Here is a 27,201-nt window from a genome sequence, read left to right as displayed (position 1 = left end):
GGAACCGTAAGACGCACTTGAGGTTGTTTTAAACACCACAAAGCTGAGGTTGAACGTGCTGATGGTGTGAAGCCCGATGGTAGGGAGGCACGATGCTTGCTGACCTCGTTGGAGAAGGATGCCTGTGGTCGTCGTTCTGGCAGACAGGCAAGAAAGCTTGATTGAATCCGTGAAATATGACGAACATGGGCCCTAAGCGAGTCGGTGCTGATGTAAGTCGTGATTGGATGGTCTTGAGCCATTATAATGGTTCCTGCTGTTGAGGTGCTCCGCGGAAGGCCTAGGCAAACACGTAGTGCCTGTGCTTGCACGCTCTGAAGTTCTCGAAGATTTGACTTGCATGTTTTAGCAAGCACGGGAGAACTATAGCGTAGAAATCCGATAAAGAGTGCTCGATATAACTGTAGCATGGAGCCCACTGACGATCCCCATGTTTTGCCGGCGATGAACTTGAAGATGTGAACAATAGATGTGAGCCTCTTCTTCAAGTGGGCAACCTGAGGGCTCCAAGAGAGGTCCCGGTCAACAATGACACCCAAAAACCGATGATTTTTCTTGTAGCAGATAGGCTGGCCATTGATGTACACTGGATAACCAGACATCGCTTTTCGCGTAAAAGCGACTAACGCACATTTTTCTGTTGAGATGGTAAGCCCTTGTGTCCGAAGATAGTCAGATGCCTGTGTTGCTGCTTGCTGTAGCCTTGCGCGAACCTGCAGGCGAGTGACCGCTGATGTCCAGATGCAGATGTCGTCGGCGTATATTGAAACACTCACTGTTTCCGGTAGGGATTCAGCCAGCCCAAGAAGCGCGAGGTTGAAAAGAACAGGGCTTAGAACACCGCCTTGGGGAACGCCTCGGCATGTGTAGTGGTCGGTAGTCGGACCATCTTCCGTACGCACGAACAAGGACCTTTGTGTCAAGTAGTTTCTGATCCATCGATATACTCGCCCTCCTAGTTCAACTGTCAGAAGTGCGTCTAGAATGGTTTGATGGGAAACATTGTCGTAGGCGCCTTTCACGTCAAGAAAGAGTGCTGCTGATAATCGCTTCCGAGATTTTTGTTGTTCTACAGATGATACCAGATCGATGACACTATCAATCGATGAACGGCCTCGTCGAAATCCCGCCATTGAGTCAGGGTAAATTTTGTTGTGTTCAAGGTACCATTCGAGACACATGAGGATCATACGTTCCATGAGTTTCCCGACGCAGCTGGCAAGTGCTATCGGCCGATACGATGCCAGTTCGAGCGGTGACTTTCCAGTTTTTAGTAGCGGTACCAGGCGGCTTCGTTTCCATTCCTGTGGGACGACACCATCTCGCCATGAGCTGTTAAAAAGGCTGAGGAGTTCTCTTCGTGCTTCTTGACCTAGGTGACGCAAAGCACTATATGTTATCCCATCGGGCCCTGGTGAAGATGAACACCTACAGAGCGCCATAGCAGCTTCTAACTCTTCCATAGAGAATGGAACGTCCATACTTGTATCTCGTGGACCGGGGATGTCACCTAAAGTCATGTCAAAGACTAAATTTGTGCCACCGGCGACTTTCGCACAAAAATCCTCCGCAACTTCTATCTCGCGGCGGTTTTCATAGAGAGCAAGGGCGTTGAAAGGGCGTCGTTGCTGGGGGCTTGAGCTAAGACCCCGTAGGGTACGCCACACACGGGATAATGGCTTGCGGGGGTCCAGTGACTCGCAAAAGCATTTCCATCTTTGATCCGCTAGCTTATCCATTCGCCGCTTTATCTTCTTTTGCATGCGCCGATCTTCTCTGAGGTCAAGAATTGACTTCGTGTGCCTGTACCTCCTTTCAGCTCGGCGACGTAGTGCACGAAGCCTTTCCAACTCAATGTCATTCTCTGTACGCTTTGATGAATGTGTGAAGCAACGCGTGCAATCTTGCATTGCGTCAGCAATTATTTCTTCTAATTTGCGTGCAATACGTTTCTTGCATGTGTCTTCTACACGAGCTTGAAAGACTGACCAGTCGATTTGGCGAGATACAACCGGTAATGCGGCGTCTAATCCATCGATTCTCACATAGGTCGGAATGTGATCACTTCCATGGGTTTCAATATCGGTGAACCACTGCACGCTCGAAGTCAGGCAACGTGACACAAAAGTCAAGTCAAGGCAGCTGCTGTACGTTGTTCCTCGCAGAAATGTCGGGCTTCCGTCGTTTAGAAGACATAGGTTGTGGCGAGATGCAAAAGATATTAGTGACCTGCCCCTCGAGTTTATCCTGGAGCTTCCCCATATATGGTGGTGAGCGTTGAAATCCCCTGTTATTATCCAAGGACCGGGAGTAGCAGTCATGATATCTTCTAGTCTTTTGCTATCAAACTGACTGGTTGGGGATAGGTAGACGCCAATAAGAGTAAAAGACAGCCTCTTCTTTTTCACAGTAACACAGACATATTGGTTACCGTCGTGTGGCGCTACGGGTTGGGAAAAATACGTAAGGTCTTTGCGGATGTAAACCAAAACCTTACTACTTCGGACACACGTGGTTGAAACAAAAGGTTCATACCCTGATAGTCTTATGGAGGCTGATAAGTTCGGTTCACAGATAACCAGTATAGGGAAGTGGTTGTCAAACACGAACTGCCGCAACTCCGAAATACGTGACCTCAAGCCTCTCGCATTCCATTGGAATATGGAGGCACTTCTGACATAATCCCGGAACGATCGCTGTTGTTGTCGATGAGCCGTGGTTCCGCTGTAGAAGCCCTCAAGCACTGGACTTCTGAAGGCTCTCAAGAACCGGATTGATGGCATCCAGCACTTGCAACGCACTTCGAGCTGTTGGTGTCTGTAGCTTGTCCAGGAGAACACGAATAGCACTCATCAGAGAGCTTATCATGACAACAACTTGTTGATCCTGGTCTGACAATTTATCAGGAACAGATGAGGTATCCCTTGCTGTAGAGCTCTGATTTCGCTCAGTAGGGGCATGTAGCCGCGGGAGTGCAGGCCAAGCGTCAGCAGCCGTGCTGTTCGATGCACCTGTGTCCTTTGAGCTGACTGCGTTTGGCCGGGGCGGAAGAGCGGGTGGTAATGTCCGCGGCTGGCGTTCTGCAGAGGCTTTGGAGGTTCTTGATCGACGTCGGCGACGTGGTCGTCGTCGCTTAATAGATGCTGCTGCTTCTCGGTGAGACGAGTGGTCTCTAACCATTTTTTTCAATATTGCCATTTCCTTTCGTATCAAAGGGCATTCCTTCGAGGATGCATCGTGAGGGCCGCTACAGTTTGTGCACTTCAGCACATTGGCCTTGCACGTGTTAGTGGTGTGGGGCCCAGTGCAGCGAGAACAGACGGTAGTGTTCTTGCACACACTACTCACGTGTCCAAACTTCATGCATTTCCAACACTGCAGCGGTTTTGGTATAAATGGGCGAACTGCGTGTCGAAAGTGGCCCACTTTTACATGCGATGGGAGGGATTCGCCCTTAAATATGATCTTCACACACCGTGACGTGCCGAGACGAAACGCGTTTGTGATGACGGTGTTTTCGGTAGCCGGCTTGATTAAGATCGACAGATCGGAGTCGACAATGGTCTCGTCAACATCGTAAATTACGCCAGTACTGACTTGTTTGCCCAGCGGAATATGAGGGCGGACTTTCATCCCGTGAAGTTCCGTGACATTGCGCAAAGAATCCAACGCAGCTGCGTGTTCTACGTCAATCGCAAGGACGTTCTTACGGGTGTTCACTCTGATGTCTTTGATTTCATTCGGAACTAGCGCCTCTAGATGTGAAGACACGGCTTGCCTGTTGAGGCGTCTCAGGTTGTCAGTGGCGAGAACTGGCGCGAACAGGATGGTGAGCTCCTCGGTATTGCGCGAAGATCTCACGGTGGACTCACTCGAATTCGATGATGCGCTGAGAAATCTTCGCTTTGCTTTACGACTCCGCACCAGCTCGAAGGTGTCGTCACAAGAATCTTCACCGCTGATATAGTACTGCATCCTGTCGTCGATGTCAGTGTCGCTCTCGGTGCCGTTGCGCTTCCTGGAGGCAGCCGTCGCGGACACTGCCGAGTCCGGCGGACGCGCGTGAGACTCCATCTCCGTCGCAGTTAAGGAGGAAACAGTAGTTCAAGGCAGAGTCCAAGAAATTCACAAAATGAGTAGAGCTGGAAGACTCGGCGTTCTGCCTGAAATGCATTTCGGCCGGGACGTTGACCTTTTGCCTTCTCCGCTGTGTAGCTTCAAGGTCGCTAGCCAACACGAAACGAGGCAGAAAGCCGCTTATTAAGGCCATAGGTACATTTATACTTTAAAGATTAAGAAACATTTTGCGTCATGATATTCTCGAGACCGCGTCATTTTATATATTGATTACTTATAGAAGTCTCTGTGGCCCCCTTTAAATACAAGTTTGCCATATCTCTTCTCAAGGTAAAATATCAAACAATAATAGCTCACAAGAACAGGAATATTCTAAAAACGAAGAAGAAGAGGCAAAAGGTGACACTTAGGAGCGCCTCCTTACAGCTAAAGCTTAATATTCCAGCTGTCCTTTTGGGGGACACTGTACGGGGAACTTCTACTGAAGCAAAATTGGTAGTTCCGTTTGGAGGACTTGATCCTAGTAACCAAGGAACTTCTTTTCTTATTAGGTGCATCCACACGAACTCAACATGCAAAGCCGCCCAAGAAAGCAATTTACAGTAGCAGCATCGACTGCTCCACGGCAGACGAACGCACCGGTGCGTGCAAATACCCGCTGTGCTCGTGGTATTGCCCCTTTGCCTTCCCTTAAGTCCAACCACCGTCGTCGACTGCACAATTTAAGGCGGTCGAACGCCACAAACATTGAGTGACTACCGCAGCAACCGCAAGGATGCAGATAATTACCCTACGTAGGAGGCCTGGTGGAACAACCGCGGCATCAAAACGCACCTGGCTTCTAAAAGAAACCTTCCTTTTAATTACTGCAATGCCAGCACATGAATTGCCGCGAGCAACATATATTTTACGTACTGCAGAGAGATTGTTCCAGTAGATACGACGATGTGCTCGTATATAACTGAAGGGTCCATTTTCACAACGCGGTAACACAACACCAAGTATGGCATTGTTGCCACCATTCACCTGAACCTGAACTTCCTTTGTGGATAAAATGATTATTTTTAAATATAGTTATTTATAAATGCGTATAATACTTACGCAGAGAACACAAATACAGCGCAATTAACACTGTGTTCTCTTCTACGAAACATTGCTAATCTTAAAAGTGAGAAGAAGGTTACTTAGTGTCCGAGTCACTCTCGCTGGACACGCACTCTTACTACAAACGATCGTGGCTGCTTCCACATTAAATTTAGGTATACGTAAATAAGTAGACGTTTACTTGTGAGAAAGTTTTCAACAAAAACCAGTTTCGTTCTCTACTGGCGGATGGCTAAGACATCTTCAGCAGCCTAGAAGCTATACGTGCTAGTTGCCGATTAGTTCCAAGGCCTTGCCACCCCGTTGACGGTCCCACGTGCTTGGAGGAGTCTCAGACGGCATTCCTCCGTCAACACCCGGGAATCGTCCTTAAGAGGAAGCTTTAGCTCGGGCTACACTCCGACGCGGCCTATTCAAATACATGTAAAACGCAAAAACGTTTCTCTGAGATAACCACTGGACCAATTTTAATGCAATTTGTTGCAATTGATTGAGAAAATTAAATTGTAGTGACTGTTGGAAGCGGAATTTCGATTTAGGGTTTGAATGTTGTTTAGAAGAATTTCAAAAATTTGAGAGTTTGAAAGCAATAGAAGCACGAAGTTTACAAATGCATAGCTCTGCATCAAGAACATATATCGCGATTCTGTAAACGGCATCCATTAAATCCATCAATGCGGAACAAATTCAATATGTCATTTTACAGCTTACATGAATTTTGTACGTTGTTTACAAGGGTTCTGCAAAAGCTGTATTTGCATAGGGCAAATTTTTTTGAGATATTCATGTGTAACATATCAGTTTTGTCCGCATCAGATGCATTATTGAGATAAAATTCACAGAATTGTATTATCATGTTTTGTTGCTGAGTTACAGAGTTGTAAACTTGATGGTTTCGTTCTTTGAAAATTTTTGATTTTGTCAATATTCAATAAAAACTTGAAGACCTAGATCGAAAACTCAAAACCAACAGTAACTAGAGTTTAAGCATTTCTTTTAAATGCAACAAACCTGGTCAAATTTGCTGCAGTGGTTGCCGACAAACACGAATTCTTCTTTTACATGTATTTAGATAAGAGCACCTGAGCTAAAGCTTCCTCTTAAAGCTACGCCGCGTTTTCAAAAGGTAACTGCACGAATAGATATAATCTAAACATTTATAAAATGTGCTGTCGTTTTCATGTTGTCACCGCTACTTCTAGAATTTCACGTGTCACAGCAGAAAATGTGAAGCACAAATGTATGTGTAAATTTTAATGTTTGTTTGGACTTTCTCCGTATTATAAAAAAATACAAAGAAAAAAGTCTTTTTCCCAATCTTTACGCTTCATTTTCTTGCCCCCGCATCCATAGTTTCATCTACTGTTCAAGAAGAGCCTCGAATGTCGTGTGAATTTTATTGCGCAAGAAACTATGTACAGAACATCCATGGACAGCATAAAGATCTGGCACACACACACAATACAATAATAGATGCAGTAAGTTACCCTAAATAGGAACACATTTTAAATAAGTCACGAAGTAAACGAACACCATAGAGTTGAAAGGGACCTAACACATCCTGGCATGTTGCTCGGCAAGAAGGAAATGGGAACGAAGCATCTGGAAATGCTCTAGTGGAGACAAAGTCAACGTGCTGATCATTAGTATACTTGTTTATCGTCAGAAGGAAAGTATCTTGGCAAAAACTAGAATAACTGAATTATTTTTCCGGTTGTTGCTTCAACATAGAATATATGCGGATATGTTGCTTGCACAGCAGTTGCAAATTACAGTGTCTTCGATCATATTTGTTGACCGCTGGTGCGTTGCAAGTTCAGTTGTCCTTGATCCATCATAAAAACAGTCATGGCGGATAATTGGCCTTAATGATGGAGGTTAATAATCTGCTATTCTTTCTCTTATGATGGTTCGCTACAGCTGAAAAGGACTGCTTTTTGGAGCTAGGATATAAATAACGCTTTTCTAAAAAAGGAGACTTATTTCGTGGTGGCCCATACCTGGTGGTCCATGTACGTATTTTAAAACGACGTTTGTGTGCTAGAACGACAGTTTCCTTTTGATATCTCTAAGGAATTTCGATCGGTTATAGGGTTGGCGCTTCCTGTATTACACGATGCAAATTTAAACAGATTTGTCTATAGTGATATAGAACCTGAATTTGCTCTTAAGAGTGAGGTTGATGCGGCTTACTACAGAGGTCACGTGAAAGGAGGAAAATACTCGACTGCTTACGGGCCTGTTCACGTATAAAAACAAAATATTATCAACACCGAAGCTTTTACTTTCGGGCACTTATACAGCCAAACATGCATGTAATATTGCAAGGATAATACAAACCATTGCAGAAAATCACCACTCATTATTACTATGCTGAAAAAAAAAAAACACAATTCCCTTGTCTTCTCTCGACTGTTCTCCTATTCCGTAACGTTCGCAAACTATGATTATCTGTTATCTAAGTAGTCCACATTAAATACAGCAGATTTTCTCTTTTTGTCATCATTATTGACCCTGATTGCCTAAATACGTACATTACGTCTTCATGCTCGTTCAAAACAACAGAAAAACATCGATGCTAAAACAAGTTGAGCTTACGTGACATCTTCGTTATAATTTTATCTTAAATACTTGTGAAAAAGAGCTGGTGTATATAATATGAAACTTGCCTTTAGTGCTGGCGCTCAATTAGGAAAAAAATGCACGACAGTCCATAGTTAGCAACAATACTGTAATACAGAAAACGTAGACCCCAGATCTCAACTTATACTTGTAAATTTGTAACATCCTTTGTGGAGTCTCTTTAATTCCATGTCTGTGCGTGAATTTTTATGTACGAACGATGAACCTTAGCCACGAACTCTTTTAGTAAGCAGAAAGTTCATTCAGCCATAGTATGGTATCTAACCTATAATTGTACAATCGTGAGCTCACAAGTGAGCTCACAAGCTAAAGAAAGTCAGGTAGCCTTCGGAAACTTCCGTACCGAAAGCTGACTTCTTCTGGTGGCCTGCAATATCAGTACTAAATGGAAGCTTTAATTATCCTCCTGAACACACACTTCTCGTGAAACTGCTGTCTTATCTGAAGAGTGAACACATTAGCTCATGAGCAACAGATTCGCTTTCTCGCTCGTAAGCAACCATACGTAAAGGGGTGTTCTTGAATTTTATTTCTTTCTACCATAGTACGATATTTGACATGTTGGTCGGCAATCCCGCTGTGACCTTTGTTTTGTTTTGTCCATCTTTTTACACCTGATCTTATACTTAGGAATGTTGTAACTGGCGCAGTACTGTTGTTTAGAATATAAATATCAGTTATAACATAACCAACCCTTCAGCAATAAGGTGGAGCTCCGGACGCACTCTTTACACAGCGAAATAGCCCTAACCATTAGCAGCGTTATTATATTGTTGTTTCAGCATGCAAGAGTGGCGAATGATTTCTGTTCAAAAATCATATAACAGATTTGAAAGAACGTTTCATAGCGGTATTTTTAAGGATAATTTAACGCCTGCAGAGCTTGCTATATTAGTGACCTTGTGTGTCGCCTAAATACGACGAAGAATAAAAATGAAAGAAAGAGTGATTGAAAGGAAGGTTATTGTATTACATGGCACTTTTGTAAGTTGGTAGCGAAAAGCTGCACTTTAAGATTTGGAAACATCGTTTATTGGGGACTGCATAAGTAGTGTTGTCCTCAAGAAAATTGCTTGCATCTGCCAAAAGGCTCGAGCTTGAGGAGGCATTTATTCTAGAGTTTTATGATCAGTACTAAGGAATGGCATCAATTCATCTAGTGTACAAAAAGCGCCAACTTCAATCATCAAACTTGCTGAAATTTTTTGTAAGATCATGCGCAATATTCACACTTTCTAGTTAAAGAAAAAGTAATAAATAATCCCTCCAAATTGCATTTTTCAATCTAAAATAACTCCACTAACAAGCATGAGAACAAGAGCACATGACCTCCAGATTAGGCCATCATTATTTATAACATTATTGTTGCGCATTAGTTTTTTGAAGCAACAATTCATACATTCAGTACTAAACTACCGGTAGTCGTACGCATGCGAACAAAAGTACTGTCGCTTAAATATATAAGGTAAGTGGTAAGTGATATCACGCGAGAAAAATAAATAAATTGCTCTTTAATGACGCTAAAACATTCATGCGAAAATAATGACATTTTTTGGGAATCCCTATTGATTAACTCCATGAATCCGATTCGCTATGTAAAATGTGGAGGGCCGCGTGTATGATTGTGAGATAACTTTCAAAAGATCCAAGACACTCCAGAAATTCGGTGATACCCTAGAATAGTAAACACAACATGGCGAACAGTGCAACAGAAACTTACTATAGGAATAAGTATAGTCCAATGCTTTTGTAGACGTTTCGCACACAGTGTTTCTAGTGTTAATACGTGACTTAAACGTAGCCATTGTCATGGCGAGTGGCTGGGCAAAGAAAGTGATGCATAGATGGATCTCTTAGGGCGTATACTGAACAATGGACAATAGACAGGTGCGACGCGAGGCACATAAAACTGCAGCTAGTCCGGTATATCCAAGCTGAGACGGTTCAAGAGCCTGATAGCCCAAGCTTGGCTGTCGTTGTGCACCACCCGGTACTTGCCGTCTTCGCACAGCCCGGTCATGGCGTCACAAAGCTGCTGCGGCGAAACAGTGTGCTCGCCCAGAGACATCTGCAGGTGATAGAATTTCAAGGTCATCTCAGTGCAAGTTTCATCGACATTTTCACAAACAGTTTTATCGAGAGTTGTTTTGTGATTATCAGTATGGCCAGTCTAGTAAAAAAATCTGGTAATCACTTGCATTAGGAGTGTGCAACACCCAGACACACGCTGCCTAGTTCTTCAGTAGGCCTGGTAAGAAGGCTCCAAAGCATCCGCTTAATTTCTTTGCTCATTTACGAGTTTTGAGGCTTGCTTAGGCATCAATATACAATACCGTTGGCTGCCCTTGTCTTTTCGGTGTTAGTGGCATTTGAAAACTCGATGCTTTTGCCACTGCGCAGGATATAGACCAATCTCATACATAGCCACATCATCATGTTATGTATGTTATACGACAGGTAAACACATCATTTAAGTCAAATCTTGTTTTTGCAACAGAAATAAAATGCTATTCGCAATTTCTTCGAACCTTAATGAGTCTATTGCTATTTATTGTCAGTTCGTTAACTCTTGCCGTACCGTGCCTATTGGGCATCTATTAGCCCATTAACTATGGTTTGAAACGCTGGCTTCAACACTTTCCGAGCCGCTCACGGACATACCGCGCTATTGGTCCTGAAGGGGGACTATTCTTTTGTTTTCTAAGCAGTTCGCTTTTTCCCCCTTAGGCGTTAATTTTCGAACGCACTCCGAAGTTTGGCGATCGTCAAAGCAGAAAGCAAAAATGGCCGTCTCCGGGAGAGGCCCGTGCGCTTCGAAAGATCGCAGATCTCGCAATTCCACTTCGTTTGTGGCTGACTGTATCCATGGGTCGAGCAGCAGCGAGTCTGAGAATGCTGTCTTTTCGTCAGACTTTGACTCTGAGACCGACGACGACCCAAGCCAGCCCGGAACATCGACGGCCGCAGTCTGACACACCAAACTGTAGTACTTGCACTTAAATTTTTATAGTGGGATACCTCTCCAATGAATAACTTAGATTTTTTCGGAGAAAGTGCCAATCAGACAGCAATGGACTTTTTATATCTCCTAATTTTTGTTACATTCTTTATTGGTAGATACGGACGTGTCTTTGGAAACTTTATCCCACAGTCTTAATTTTGGCAATTTATATCTTTTTATGACATACATCTCGTTAATAAAAGTTGTACGTGTGAAAAGTGTACTCTTTGTGCCATTTGTTTATGTATTACATAAAATATTGAGTGCAGGAGTTCCTTCGGAAAGAAGTATCTGGCGTAACCTACAAAGAAGACATATTTTCCCCCATGGTAGGGAAAGAATTATTCATTTATTAGATCTAATGCCACAAAGCAGCTTCGAAGTATTGCGACTTCCGCGAGGAACTGCGCATTATGCTAAGCAATGGAAGACCTTTGCCGTGCGCGAAAAGGTCGGTACGCGAGTGTCTTTGCTTTCCGTCCTCGTCGGAAGGTGAGTACCATGGCTTGCAACAAAACGCGTTTCCTCGTCTTAACAGCAAAACGTTTTTGTCCGTATTGAGATCGCGGTGCGCTTATTTGAATAGAACGGTGACACGATAACTTGTATGACATCTACGCCTTCAATCCAGCTCAATATGCGACGTATATTATTCACGCGATTCATTGGATCGTTTTTTTTTTTCATTCATCTGATTAGTGGGTCCATCACACGAACCTTATGGACGTTCATAGCGTCCAACTGCGCGGCTGTCCTCCAGGTGGCCGTACCAACGAGGCAGCCGGTGCGCGGGTCCCTCTGGCCAGTGCAGTAGAGCGCCTTCTCGCCGTAGGAGAGAACCACGGCCCAGTGGGGCCACCGCCGACGCAGCGCAGACGACAATCGCTCGAGCAGGCTGGCCGGCGACGTGCCGAAGCACACAAGCACCTCGCAGACGCTCTCAGGTGGTTCCTCTCCTAGAGGCTCAAGTAGCCGCTCAAAACCTGGTTTCTTGGGCGAAACTCGTTCCGAGCCTGTGGGGCACATGGTGCGTGACTGCAAAATATACGTTAGAACCAGTGTAAAATATCCAAAAAGAGAACTATGAGCATGTTTCTATTGACGGACCAGCAAGATGACGCCGAAGCCACGTAATAAATGTCAAGAAAAATTCTGCCCCATACCGTATCCTGCGCACTGACGCTATCCTACTAACGAGGAGCAGCCATCTAACATAAGGTAAGGTAATTTTTTTTGTCAAGTTTATCTTTCTGATTATAATTTCGAAGGCTTGGTGGAGCTAGAACGCCAAATAACATTCCTTCAACATCCAACAGGTTGCTTATACCTAGAAGAAGAATGTGGGTCAGTGGAGAATAATGGAAAAGCCGAAAGCGATAACTCTGTGTCAGCTTTCTGCGGCTTGGCATGCCGTGCAAATGGCAAGCGGCGTGCGTCGCTACGTAGTTATCGCTTCGTGAATGTAAGAGCTCCTGCAAGATACGGGAGTTTTTTCCTGGTTTTTTTCCCACACTCAGGGAACAGAGCTAAAGCGTTGGAGCGTCTGGGCCAGACTTAAGCATATATAGTGTAAATTCACCGTGATGACAAGGCATTGTGCATAAGGCTAAGTGAAACCAGTGGCTCAACGAAGCAGGGTTAAATGACGAAAGGAAGTGCTTCAGAATTTGGCAAAAGTCTTACAAATGCGCGCAAACGTTTTTTAAGACAGCCAGCAATCACTACCATAGGAAGTCTCGCGCCCCACGTACAAACTAACGACGAATTCTCACTTTATTTCGGTGCAAATGCTCAGTGAATTGTGCTATTCAAGAAAAACTCTGCTTTGATGTTTTTGGTATCACAGGTTCTTGCATATCACATATCACAGGTTCATATCACAACATATCAACATATCACAGGTATCACATCTCATAACATATCACAGGTTCTTGCTGAATGACATATGCTATTTGAATCATATGGAGTGGTGTACTAAGATTGTAGAGCAGTTCTCGCTAACCAAAGCTGTGCAGCAAATAGCTTGTCTTAGAGACACGACATTTTTGCGGTGGCGCCGTTACTTTTATCGCAGTCTTTTCTTGATCTGTTTGAGTTAGTTCTTTCAATTGGCTCCTCAATTGCTTTAACTGCACTGGCCACATTTCGTGCTAACTCGGCTACAGATGTCCGTCGGATTGTTCTAGTCAGGTTCGTTACACCGTGTACCATATGTTCGCTCGTAAGACCATCGCAAGCTTTCCTTATTCTTTATCTTTATTCCTTTCATTTGATTATCCAGGTAGTCCTTTTCCATCTAATGAACATGTTCCCTAGTGTCGTGGAAATTTTTGTTTCTCTTGTTGATTATTTGTGCGCATAAAGTACGGTAGCACTTATGTGACCTATCACAGGTTCTTGTTGCATGACATATTCTATTTGAATCAAACGGAGTGGTGTACTAATGCTGTAGAGTAGTTCTCGCTAACAAAACCTGTGCAGCATATAGCTTGTCTTAGAGTTCTGCTAGGATTAAAATTGTGAGGTTTAAGACCCTGGAAGTGGGAAATGATTTATGAAGGCAGCGGTATTGGAAAGCTCCCGATTGCTTTGGACCACTTGGAGTTCTTTGCCGCTCAGCCAGAATATTCAGTGCACAAGAAACGCTCGTTTACTCGTGCTCACGGACCACGAGTACTAGACGTCCCAGCCGAATGCGGCCGTCTAGGCCAACATTCAACGGGCAATCTCGCGCTCAAAAGCAGAACACCTCAGCTATTCTGCAACCGCAAGCCATGTTCCGATAGGCGGCAAGACACTATAACTCGTCAATCAGCCGCCATACCTAAGGAACTTTTATACATTGCATGTTCAAAAAATTCATCGACAATTACGATACTCCTTAATGGGAAATTTGAGCGCATCTGTATACGTGTTACCATTTCGCCATATATTGGCTGGCGCGAACAATCTGTCTCGTGCGGCACGTTGCAAGCAGAGCGAAGTTTGGCGTGACTGCCTCGCTAATCGGGAGATCGAGAGGGGCAGGGTGTGGGTGGCGCGTGGCCGCGATTCACAGAAGCCACCGCAGGCAGACCTCCGCTTATGCAGCGCTTTGTTTCCTTATATGGTATCGGTGGCGTCACCGGTGAACACACGAGGCGCCATCTCGTAGTCATCATCGGCGCTGAGCACATGTCTTGCGGGGCACTATACTTTTCTTCCCGCTTTTCCCCATACCCTCCTTTTCCGCTTTTGTCCTCGCCCTCTATACGCTGTCACCGCCTTTCAGCCCCCGCGGCGGCCCCCGTTCGCTCTTTAATACTTCGCTGTGTTCTTTCGCCCGTTTTCAAGGGACGCCGACGCTCGCTGCAGGAACGCGTGCCTGAGAGCCGCGCTGCAAAAGGTGCTGTGCATGTGTGATGGCGTGAAGTGACCTCGTCGTTACCAGCCTTTGCCAAGTGACACTGACGGTAGAAGCCATGATCAGATGCAAAGTATAAGCTTTGCTGCGAGATTCCTGAATGATCGTCCAAGCGCACGCGTTTCCTGGCCATAACGACCATTTACAACTAAATTTCACTTTGGAGAAATTGGTCATGATTAAATAGTAGAAAGCACTGACGGAACCTTGAAAAAGCTGCAGAGCTGGCAATTGCATACTTTTTTGTTAGAAGCTTCAGCACTTGAAGCACATTTTTCAGTATGAGAGACATCTCATTTTGTAAGCTTTTTCTGGCTCTTTTCTTATTTAGAACGTGAAATTTCACATGGAGGCTCATTTATATCTACGTTATCTTGAACTGGCATTCTGCGTGGTCATAATATTTTGTTGCAGTTTACCGGTAAGTGTCACAGCGCCTACCAGAGTGACTCAATCGCCAGGCGTTCTTTTGCTGAACACGAAGGGCCGAATGTTATTCCGGTGGAGTGCTCTTGCACCATCCTTCGGGCTCTTTTACATGGCCGCAGGTCGCAACAATGAATTTTAGACAGAACAACAACCTACTGTGCTGTTTCTACATATTCAACGTCACAAATTCATTGATTTATTGTTTGATTGATTCTTGATTCATCATCATCATCAGCCTGGTTATGCCCACTGCAGGGCAAAGGCCTCTCCCATACTTCTCCAACTACCCCGGTCATGTACTAATTGTGGCCATGTTGTCCCTGCAAACTTCTTAATCTCATCCGCCCACATAATTTTCTGCCGCCCTCTGCTACGCTTTCCTTCCCTTGGAATCCATACCGTAACTCTTAATGACCATCGGTTATCTTCCCTCCTCATTACGTGTCCTGATATCAATAACTCGCGTTTGTTACCTCACCCAATCTGCTCTTTTCTTATCCCTTAACGTTACACCTATCATTCTTCTTTCCATAGCTCGTTGCGTCTTCCTGAATTTAAATAGAACTCTTCTCGTAATCCTCCAGGTTTCTGCCCCGTACGTGAGTACTGGTAAGACACCGCTGTTGTAAACTTTTCTCTTGAGGGATAATTATCCCTCCAGATTCTTGATTGGTTTATCACATATACGTGGGATGAGAGGCGAAGGGAAAAGCCAATCAAGGATGGCTTGAGGGAGTCCTTCGCCCCCATACTGGCAAAGACAACAGCAGAGGCACACACGCTTTGTTCACATGGTCGTACACTTTAACAAAACCGTCATATTAAGCAATACATTGTCATAAACTGTGACAAAATCTTAAAATTAAACACATCATTAGTTACTGTCCTACGTAGGGTATCATGCGTTAACATACGTAACGTCACGTCAGCATTGAATGGCAGAACATTTCATAAAAACGTACGCTTAGTATTAGTGGCATTGAAACAATATGATTAAATATCAATCATAAAGAGCTCTAGAGGTCAATGTTAGGCTAGAAAGAACGTGTATAAGTCAGTTAATTTTGCTTCGCTTATATCGATTTCTTTTTGATTGAACTTATTTAGTAGACGTGGAAGTTTGTAGTGGAGCATTCGCCGAGCATAGCCAGTGCGACAATACGGACCATTCCATATTTCTGTTGTTCTTGTGGCATATGATACTTCCTTCGAATGGAGATTTACTAAGCCCATGTAGAGAGAATTAGGAGAGTCATAGTTAAGGCGATATTCACGCAACGATTTATACTCATACGTGTCCTGTGCTCTAATTATCTTCAATGTTTTAAAGAGCTCCACAGTAGAATGCCGGAGTGGCACATTCTGAATTATTCACAAAAATTTTGTTTTTGCATTACTAATAGCCGCGAGAAATTCGATTGTGTAGTAGTCCCAGCGACCAAATGACAATAGTTTAAATAATAAGATGTCACAGCGAGGTCCAATTTATACAATAAATTTCAGATTAAATAAATGTTTGTTTCATACTTCCACAAATTTATCTCGCGTGATAGGATCCGTTTTGTAGCCATATTATATCCCATCCAGATTCTCTCGCTGCTTCACGAACTATTCAGCAAAACATGCTTTGGAAACCGCCTTCAATTTGTGTATTGACCACTGCCAGGGTACAGTTTCTCCTGTGCCGTAGCAAACAATCGAGCAACCTCAGGACAACGAATGCTCGGTTTTCATAGCAAACTGTGGCGTATTCGCTGAATAGCGGTGCCCTGGTTCACTGTGCTCCCGACGTCATACGGCATTACAAATCAACGTGGAGGAGTCTGAATTAGAGTGTGCATGGCAAGCGTACAGGTATGTCGAGAATTTGGCAGTGCGTTTTAGTTTCAGCGGTTCGAGCGGTGGTCTTTCAAAGGCAGCGTGGGAACGAGCAGAAGAAAGCCGTGGCAGAAATTAACGGGAACCAAGCAAGCGATAGCCGTAACCCAGGGACACGTACCATCATGGCAAAAGTAAAGCCACCCTGTGAGTGTGCCGAAATGCACCATTTCTACACCTAGCCACGTACTGTACGCGTGCCCACGTTCTAGACAGCCACGCATTGCACAAGGTCGTCCTTAATTCTTCGCAGAAATTATCGCTCGTTTTCTTTCACGCGTCTCGCTATCGCTATTTCAGTTCTGTGCAATCCTCCAACGCAAGCCATGGCATAGATCAGGCATGACCGCGGCCGTGGCCCACAGAACTAGCTGCGGTACGTCGGCGCGTGCGTCACGTCAGCAGCGGCCGCACCATCAAAATGCGTCGGTGTGTTTTCAGATGTTGACAATATCTCTCGTCGCAGCTCAGAAAAAGATAGCCGAGGGCAACGAACAAAGCGGATGGTCGCGCCACTTGTACAGGATCGATATGCGCGCTGTTGCAGGGTCATGACACAAGGCGAGCCCGAGTACTGCTGCTCTAGGCATCGCAGTTACGCGGGCTCTCGTAGGCGCCCGTTTATTAAGGCGAAAGCTCTGAGCGGCTCGTTGTACGAGTGCTCTGAAAAAATAAACGATGTTTATAGTCGAGTGGCAGAAAAATAGTTCAGAGCCATTCTACTGCGTGAAGATGGGTGACCAGCGGAACTGTATATAGTGCGTGTTTGAGCCAAAACTTTCAAGATATTTCAACGATTGCCTGTGGCAGATCGCAGTATTCTAGTTCACGAGTTGGTTTACTCGGTTAGGCATATAATACTCGCACAAAAAAATTGCAATGGGTATCGATTAATTAACAAACTTTCAGTCAATAAATTCTTAATTATTTACCTTATCGCCCCTACTATACTTTACAAACTCCATCCCTGGAGTTCGCAAGCCCGATACACTTGGAAGGAATCCTCACGGTGACAACACTTTCGAGATATTAATTCCCAACTAGGGGTGAGGAGAAAAGCGCTGGTGGTTCAGTTAATTTCTCAACAAAACGTCTTTTTATGCAGTAAAGTTAATTTATAGGGTTTCACGTGCCGGAACAATGATCCGATTATGAGGCACGCCGTATGGGGGGACTCTTGAAATTTGGACCACATGGGGTTCTTTAACGTGCGCCTAAATTAGGTATACGGGTGTTTTCGCAATTTGTGCCCATCAAAATGCGGCCGCCGTGGCCGGAATCAGATCCCGCGACCTCGTGCTTAGCAGCGTAACGCCAAAGCCACTAAGGAACCACGGCGGGTGCTTTCTGTGCTTAGGCACAAAGGAAACTGAAACACTATTACACTTCTCCGCAAACTTCGGGAATTAATATATCGAAACCGGTGTCATCCTGAGAATTCGTTCCAAGTGTATCCGCCATGCGAATTCCACGGTTTGAATTTGTAAACTGTAGTATTGGCAATAAACCGATTAGACAATAAGTTAAATATTGATTTTTTTGATAATTAGTTGAGTATGCATTTCAATTTTTTGCGCGAATAACGTCCGCCCCTGCGAGTAGACCAGCTCATCCAATAGAATTCTGCTACCCTTCACAATCCCCCTTTAGGAACTTTTCAGTGCGTTCGCTGAAACACAGTGTTTGTTGACAAGCTATATTTGTTGAAACAAAGACACATACCACAGTGAACTGATTTTTTCACCGTCATTTATTTTGTCATTAAATTGACTACGGCTTTGTGGTCGGTATGGTTTGCGCGCGGGGCTATGCGCCTCTTCTACAGAAAGGAGCAGGTCGATGCGTTTAATATAGACCTTGACCTGCAGGGTGTGCAATGTGCTCGAGGCCGCGGTTTTCGACGTAGACCTCGGGTACAAAAGTAACGACGAGTGCCTGCGCGCGCAAGCGAACGCCGCCAGTTTGACAAATGTGGAAACGGGCAATTCACCTCGTGGCATTTTACTCGCTCGGGCAAGCCCTATATGTTGCTCTTTGCCCGCTGACGTTTACTTTCCTTCTACGTAGGCTAGATAACCATGCCATCTACCAACGATACACAAAGTGCGAGTGGAGAGGATGCGGCGCGGCTCTAACGCCAGCCCTGGCGACGCAGAGACGGTGAGCGGAAAGGGTACGCCGCAGTTATAAACCGAAAACCGCGGAAACAACGGGGTCGTTCACGACTCGTTTGGCACTTTCTGCTATAAAACGCAGCCGCAGAACATACGGCGGTATGCTTTGTCTATGTATGTCTATATAGACGCTGCAGCAGTTTCTCTTCTACGCGACCGTTCTACACACGCCACGAACCGCTAGAACCTAGCGTGTAACAGCTCGGCTGTAAAAAACACGTGACTTTCTCAGAGCACAGCGGGTGGAGAGGGGGTACGAGCAGATGTGCGCTCACAGAAGAACTGTTGCGAGGTTTACTTCACGCGGCGGCGGTTGTGACGATAGTCGATTATGAAATGAGGAAGACGGCAATGAAGGACGCTCGCCCGGAGCCTAGCGGATTGCGCGGTAGGCCTCGGAAGTACGCTACGGCCTCGGATGCTCGCCAAGCGAGAAACGACGCGCGAAGCGGCGGGAAACAAGGCGTTCTAACGCGAGTGCTTCTTTCCACCACTGAGCGGATACAAATTAATTGTGTTTGACTTGCGTTACACGTTTGTAACACTTATTGGCGACAAACATGCTGCGTATTTAGGTAGTGCATTAAGTGCTCGGATGTATCGTTGAAGAGGCCGAGATAAAGCGCCACACATGTACTTCACACTGCGGCACGTTATGTCTTGCAAGAAAGCCTGACCCGTCCGATCGCATACCTTAATGCATTACCAAGTGTGTAGCGGGCTTTCGCCTTCACGTGTTACAGCAGTGTAATATGCTTCAGAACTGCTATTGGTTATGACAGTACATGTGATGCAAGTATTACTTTTGTGGGATCATCACCCCCTCGGCAATACGAAACCCCACTATTTTATACCGTCCCTCCACCCACCAGACCACATCACCTCAAGAAAGTGTATTGCTTCGCCGCCTCAGGGAAAAAAAAAGACGTCACTATGCTTCGTTGATTGTCCACAGCAATTCTTGATAAGCATGCCGTCTGCTTCAGCAGAAAAGTAGCGCTCTTCTTAACATGGTGGAATCCTAATGAAAAATTATGGGGGTTTACATGCCAGAACCACTGTCTGATAATGAGGCACGCCATAGTGCGGGGACTCCTGAAATTTCGACCATTCCGGGTTCTTTAACGTGCACCTAAATCGAAGTACAAGTGTGTTTTCGCATTTCACCCCCATCGAGATGTGGCCACCGTAGCCGGGATTCAATCCCGCGACCTCGTGCTCCGCAGCCCAACACCATAGCCACTAAGCAACTACTGCGGGTGGAATCCTAATCTAATACGAAGGTATCCAGCAAGCGAGTTCCTTAAGTAACGTACGTGTTTCAGAAGAACTTGGATTTAAAGTGAATGGAAGCATCACCCGGGCAGTGGTCAAGCAATAGACGTTAATATTATCTCGGAAAATAAAAACAGGGAAAACGTTGATAGGACAGGATTGGTTGCAGACATCTGCATACGGTACAAGATGGGTATAGAAGTTTTTAGGAAGGGAAAAAAATACTAGGGTGATGTATACACGATGTTGGAATGAAAAACGTCAATATCTCAAGGAGGGTACTTGACTATTTCTCACCACCATCTTTCCAAGGGAATGCCAATATATCATCATCGTCATCATGGAGTGGAGAAAGTGCTTCGAATTGAGGAGCGTTTGAGTATATGGGGGTAACAGGCGGTATGAGTTCTGTTGTCAATAAACGTTGGAGTCGCTTCTTACAAGATGGCGTCATACAAGGAAAGACAGGCACTAAATAGGCTTCTATTTTTTATTTGAGATTGTATTGTGAACACTTAGTAAATATGCGACAGATAGCACCCATGTTGCTGCCGCTAACTTGCAATGGCCGTTTACTCTCATAAAGAATGTAGGTGTTGTTGCGATTAGTATACAGCCACATACTCTAAAGCAATACACCATGCAGATGAAGACACCTTTTGTTTAGAATCTGCAGTGGCCAATCTTAGCACAAGGAGGAGAAACGCTCGAAGACAACATTTGGCTTTAAAACGACGCAAAAAGCGCCTACCAACTCATGCACCCCTCGAACATAAGAACATCCAAGCACGGCTTATTTCAACGAAAAATATCTCAACGGCTTAAAAGGCGTCGTGTCTTTAATGGTGGGCAAGCGACCGAAGGGATGCTACTAGTGATTTAGGCAATCATTTAAAAGCCGACGCTTACGAATTGTAGTTCATTTTTGCATGTTGTATCTAGTGCACGTCCGGCAGTATCAAGCATTTGCATCTAAGGAGGCATTCGCAATAATGTCTGTGGTCATTGTTCTGCTACAACTTTCTCATACGCAGTATATGACAACCAAGTGACCACAACGGCGTTCTCGCTTTGGAAGTCCTTGTTAATACTTTGAGGACAGGATGGGGTATTCATAAAAAGAGAGAGTGAAAGTCGATATGTATTCGCATTGGACTAAGTGTGCGAAGCTGTTAATGATGTTTTCCAGCTCTAGCGCTGTAGATGTCGGCACTGCAAAGCCAGAACTGTCTTTGCAAAGCATTGACTATTCTTCAAGTACGTCTCCTGTAAGGACGAATGTAATCAGTATGAGTGCTCACCATGGTGATGGTTCTATTTCACGCCACCGCTAGGGGCGAATGCTTCCTGCATTGTTATATATTCTTCGAGAAGCAAGAGTGATTCCATATAATCAGGTGCTAGCAGCACACATGGCTTGTCCGGTCGAGAGGGTGCAACCTTCGAAGCGGGCGAGCATTTCATTGCAGCTTGTTGGTTTTGTACGATTGCGCATGTTGTGTAAGGCCTATCGACAGCGTTCAGCCATGGTTGCCTGGAAGTCTTCACGTCCAAACCGTCTTGTCGGTGTGCTTCCTTCTTTCAATTCCAGGTAAGCGTGACTGGAAGCTGGGTGGCCTGCAACGCATCGTCCTCGAAGCGCTCGAAGGACTATCATTCCTGAGTGACAACGTTGATCACCTGCGCGAGGAAAATGAACGTCGCTAACGAGGCAACTCACAACGCCTTGTTCACCGTTGAAAAGTTGACGTCCTTAATTAGGCAGAAGTTCGTTCACGTCGCGTCAGCCTGGCTTAACGCTCAGCGGCTTTGCGGCGTCAAGTGCTATCGATATCTTTCTCAATTTCCACTACTGATTTAATAGGAAGCAGTCTGTCGGAAGTATTTCCAACATCGTCCCTGTTAATGTCAAAGTTGTGGTTCCCTTCTCCCTTCTCAAGGTGCAAGTCTGCCACAAATCATTTCAGACAATGTAGGTGCACGGAACTTCCGCCTCTGCCCAACTTTCTAGTACGTAGAACTTCACTTGCACTGAGTCTCAGAGGTCTGTCTCAATAGTGTTTTCGTGTGTCTGCTGGCCCCACTGTATTTTCCTGCTAACTCACTAAGCGCTTGACATTTATAAATGGGCTTGTACTGCGTTCCGATGGCTGAAAACAAAAGCTAAAACTTGATTACGCATTCTCGTAGCAGACAGCAGCATATATGAACACCTGACTATGAATTCGGTATACTTTTTTGTCACTCCCTTGCTTTTATTGCTCCTCGACCGTCTGTGCTATTATGTTAGCTGTGACAAAGGCCGGAAATTGCTGGCCAATTGTTAAGTTTACAGTGCGGGAACACTTTTTGAACAAGTGGCCTAATCTGCCAGGCCCATGAGCGACTGTGCCAAGCTATTCCTTGATGAGCAGGATGATGATGAGATCCACGTTTACGAAAAATTTGTTTTGGATTCTTATTAGAGCTTTCGGGGTTTTGCGCCAAATGAACTGCTCCAAGCGGTATATTGATCTTGCTCATCATCTTGCGTTCAGTAAACATAGAAGTGCAATTAGTCACGTGATGCACTGTGTTCGGATTTGCAAATTTGTAAATAATTGTCTAACGACCTGAGTTTATTTGCTTTCTTCTTTTCTAAAAACATTGCAGAGCTTGAACATTAACGAGATCCAACCAACTTAAGCACAATGGTGCGTTGTACCTGATTGCATTTTTTAGAGTTCTCAAATTTGTATTGAAACAAAAAATTAAGCCCGAGAGCCTGTCACCAAGAAGCCAACAAGTGTGTTCCAAGCACTTCAAACGCTGGAGAGTTGCTTATCGGCTTGTATCATAATAGATTCACAAAGCAGAGCGGTTGATTCGGCTAATTATTGATTCATTATCATGAGTGCTCAGTGCGATAATCATTCGTGGATGTAGGCAAGAAATCGAGAAGCACTCACTAACAACCGAGGTTTTATTATTGCGCTGATTTTATACAGAAGACCTAAAGAAATCATGCTATTGCTCAGAGAAGCACGAAGAACAGACCAACGAGGGGAGAACCAAAACGAACAAAAGAAAAAGAAATACACAAAGGCAAAAGTACACAAAAAACCAAAGCTGCATCACAACCGTTGGACGTAGGTGCGTCTCCTCAAAAACAAGAGCTCGTTGACACGGTAATGCATGGCCTAACTCATCATCATCATCATCATCATCATCATCATCATCATCATCATCATCAGCCTGGTTACGCCCACTGCAGGGCAAAGGCCTCTCCCATGCTTCTCCAACTACCCCGGTCATGTACTAATTGTGGCCATGTTGTCCCTGCAAACTTCTTAACCTCATCCGCCCACCTAACTTTCTGCCGCCCCCTGCTGCGCTTCCCTTCCCTTGGAATCCAGTCCGTAACCCTTAATGACCATCGGTTAGCTTCCCTTCTCATTACCTGTCCTGCCCATGCCCATTTGTTTTTCTTGATTTCAACTAAGATATCATTCACTCGCGTTTGTTCCCTCACCAAATCTGCTCTTTTCTTATCCCTTAACATTACGCCGATCATTCTTCTTTCCATAGCTCATTGCGTCGTCTTCAATTTAAGTAGAACCCTTTTCGTAATCCTCCAGGCTTCTGCCCCGGACGTGAGTACTGGTAAGACACAGCTATTACATACTTTTCTCTTGAGGGATAATGGCAACCTGCTGTTCATGATCTGAGAATGCCTGCCAAACGCACCCCAGCCCATTCTTATTCTTCTGATTATTTCAGTCTCATGATCTGGTTCGGCAGTCACTACCTGCCCCAAGTCGATCTATTGCCTTACCAATTCCAGTGCCTCACTACCTATCGTAAGCCACTGTTCTCTTCCGACAATGTTAAAGATTACTTTAGTTTTCTGCAGATTAATTCTTGATCCACCCTTGGGCTTTGTCTATCCAGGTCAGCGAGCATGCATTGCAGTTGGTCCCCTGAGTTACGAAGCAAGGTAAAATCATCAGCAAATCTCAAGTTACTAAGATATTCCGCATCAACTTTTATCTCAAATTCTTCCAAATCCAGGTCTCTGAATACCTCCTGTAAACACGCTGTGAATAGCATTGGAGAGATTGTATCTCCCTGCCTGACGCCTTTCTTTATTGCGATTTATTGCTTCCTTTATGGAGGACTACGGTGGCTGTGGAGCCGCTATAGATATCTTTCGGTATTTTTACATACGGCTCGTCTACACCCTGATTACGTTATGCCTCCATGACTGCTGAGGTTTGGACAGAATCAAACGCTTTCTCGTAATCAATGAAAGCTATATATAAGGGCTGGTTATACTCCGCACATTTCTCTATCACCTGATTGATAGTCTGAATATGGTCTATTGTTGAATAGCCTTTACGGAATCCTGCCTGGTCCTTTGGTTGACAGAAGTATAAGGTGTTCTTGATTTTATTTGCAATTACCTTCGTAAATACTTTGTAGGTAACGGAGACTAAGCTGATAGGTCTATAATTTTCAAGTCTTTGGCAACGCCTTTCTTATGGATTAGGATTATGTTAGCGTTTTACCAAGATTCCGGTACGCTCGAAGTCATGAGCCATTGCGTATACAGGGTGGCCAGTTTTTCTTGAACAATCTGCCCACCATCCTTCAACAAATCTGCCGTTACCTTGTCACAGAGTTGCATGCCCGCGCCCCTCTCGAGTGGGCCGACATTGCCACCGCAGCCGCAACGCTGCTTGCACGGCGATGAGGGAGAGCGCTCCCCATTGTCCCTGAACCCGCCCGACGGGTTGATCACGTGGGTCGCCTGAGCGCGACGGAGGGACGAAGCGGTTCGGCGGGCGGCAGAGCGGCTTGGAAGACGGAGCAACGTGGTCGTGCACCGGGGGACAGCTGAAGATGTGGTCGGCAGGCTGAGATCTCCAGGCCGAAGTCTTCGCCGGTCGAGCGACAGACGGTGCAAGTCCGTCAGGATCTTCGGCAGCGAGGTTGCAGCAGCCCGACGCTCTTCAGATCGGGACCTCGGCAAGCACGCCCCATATAAGCCTCGTGTTCCAGCCCGCTCTCCGAACTTTCCGCCGGACTCTCTTTTCTAATCGCGTTTAATCTTTCATTTGTTTATCCATCGCGTGTTAATTTTTGTATGTTCTGCTAGTGTAGTGTTTGCCGTATTTATTGTCGCGTATATTTTTCATTTGTGTAAAGGATTTTTTTGTTATTTCGCGAGTGTTAATGGTTCCCACGTGGTGGGCTTAGTGTCGCGCGAGTGGCGTCAGGGCGTGTGCTGTGTGACCCGCACGCCTTCCGCGAGCTAGGACCCACTACTGGAAGTTTGCATGTTTTTTTTCCAATATGTCTCGGACATGATATTATTTTATTAAATTGAATGTGTGTGTTTTACGTCGCCTCCCGTCTCATGCCTCTGGTTCACGGTCGATCAGGCGTGGACCTTATCGCCGGTCAGCAGTCGAACCCTCACTAAACGCACGCGGGGTGGGTTTGTTGTCGCCCCATCCCCTCAGGTTCGGAGAGTGCGAATTACCCCACCATCAATCTTTGACAACTGGCGTCCGCGACAGGACTTGCTGACCACGATCTTCCGTGACCACGAGGCATAGCGGGCGTAACAGACGCTTATCGCCGAGAGCAGGAGAAGGCCGAGATATGGCTGATGGACTCCTCGAGGAATTGGAGCGCATCGTGGCCGTCGGAAGGCAGATGGGCCTTGAGGGGCCAGCGCTCCGGGAGTTTGTGCGCGACATGCGCTCCAAAGAAGAGGCGGATAGTCGCGAGCGCAGGAAAGCGCGAGAGCTGCGACAACGCGAGGCGGAGGAGTGCGATGCGGCACGGTCTTCCCAGCGCGTCCTCGAGTTAGAGAGGGAAATTGCGCTGTTGCGCGCGAGGGGGGACCGTGACGAGAGCATTCGGAACACAGAGTGCCTGCCGGGCTCGACCGTCGCCGCTGACCAACCTCATCCCTCTGGAGTGAGCCTTGCGCAGGTTCGTGCCCAGCCCGAATCCTACCTCGTGCCTCAGCCCTTGGGCGCCGGGGCCTTCGAAGCGAACGTGAGGCCGGTGCTGCGAGAATCACGCGGTGTGGCGGGTAACGATGGTCAGAAGCCGACCACGAAAAACGTCAGCCGCCGCGCAGGCAAATTGTGCCATCGCAGGCCGAGAGAGGCGGCGAAGTGTGTGGCGCGGCGGAGGCTGGCGGGTTACCGCACACCGCGGAGGTACGAGGTACGGACCGCTAGCAGATTGCAGAGGGTGAGGAAGAGGCCGCGCGAAATGGCGCAGAGGTCACGGAGGCGTCGACGGAGCTCGGCGGTCGCGGAGCGTTGCTCGTCGCCGCGAAAGAGAGCGCGAGCGATACATTCGCTGCGGCAGGTGCCGCCAAGCCGCGCACTTCGTGGCACCCGGTTGGTCAGGCGCTGCCCGTGGGTGAGGACCGGGCAAGGTTCAGTGTACCCCAATCACCGAGCCAAAAGCAGGCAACCGGGGCGCGAGGTGACATATCACTGTGGAGCGGGTAGCGCGTCTCGCCACCTCTGCGTCGGGAAAGCTCGGGGGACGGCAGGACTGCGACCCCAGCGAGTACGACTGAAAGAAGCGGGTATTGAGAAGGGAAGCCGACACGGCATTATAATTTAGTTTGGTTAATAGTGCCTCGCTACATTTTTTTAATGTTTCACTGCGTTTGTTCTTTGGTTTTCCTGCCCTTCAATACACCGATCTGTGATTTTTGTACGTTTTGTTTTGTGTGTATGGGATACGGGTTGCGTGTAGACTGCGCGTACCGGCTTTGCCGTGCTTTGCGCCAGTCACAGGGCCCAAGGGGACAATACCGTATCGTATTCATTTTGGAGCTGGGGATTCTCGGGACCATTATTTTATCACTAGTTTTCTGTTCTTTTGCGTTTGAGTTGGGCTGTGGACTGCACTGACTGGCCGAGAGCGAGGCGGCGATGTGCGCGGACAGGTGCCTTGTGCGAAGTGCCGTGACCCACACGACGACGTGATTGTGCGCGTGACCTTCGAGTGCGTGGGGAGTGCGGTCTCCTTAAGGTGCGCGTACATGACTCTGTGTTAGTTTGAATGTTATTAGAATAACATTCTTGTCGTCGGGGTGGTGTCACAGAGTTGCATGCCCGCGCCCCTCTCGAGTGGGCCGACATTGCCACCGCAGCCGCAACGCTGCTTGCACGGCGATGAGGGAGAGCGCTCCCCATTGTCCC

The 27,201-nt window shown here is 46.1% G+C and overlaps 1 protein-coding gene across 6 annotated transcripts in view; it reads right to left on the bottom strand.

Annotated features, from left to right (window-relative positions):
• Positions 1 to 6,564: 6,564 nt before the first annotated feature.
• Positions 6,565 to 27,201, bottom strand: part of LOC126522256 (uncharacterized) — a 30,195-nt gene continuing 9,558 nt past the window's right edge. For 3 of the 6 annotated variants that reach the window (XM_055066302.2, XM_050170980.3, XM_050170981.3), the window contains 3 exons: positions 21,286 to 21,664; positions 11,543 to 11,860; positions 6,565 to 9,892 (listed from right to left, as the gene is read on the bottom strand). In XM_055066302.2, coding sequence (XP_054922277.1) covers positions 9,740 to 9,892; positions 11,543 to 11,860; positions 21,286 to 21,288 — 474 coding nt within the window. In that variant the 5' untranslated portion in view covers positions 21,289 to 21,664 and the 3' untranslated portion in view covers positions 6,565 to 9,739. The remainder of the gene's footprint in view (positions 9,893 to 11,542; positions 11,861 to 21,285; positions 21,665 to 27,201) is intronic. The other 3 variants (XM_055066303.2, XM_050170983.3, XM_050170982.3) reach the window with 1 other exon arrangement.

Source organism: Dermacentor andersoni, chromosome 6, assembly GCF_023375885.2.
Source record: "Dermacentor andersoni chromosome 6, qqDerAnde1_hic_scaffold, whole genome shotgun sequence".
NCBI lineage: Eukaryota > Metazoa > Arthropoda > Arachnida > Ixodida > Ixodidae > Dermacentor > Dermacentor andersoni.
The sequence above is the reverse complement of the archived record's forward strand: the minus strand, read 5'-3'. Positions and strand labels throughout refer to the sequence as shown.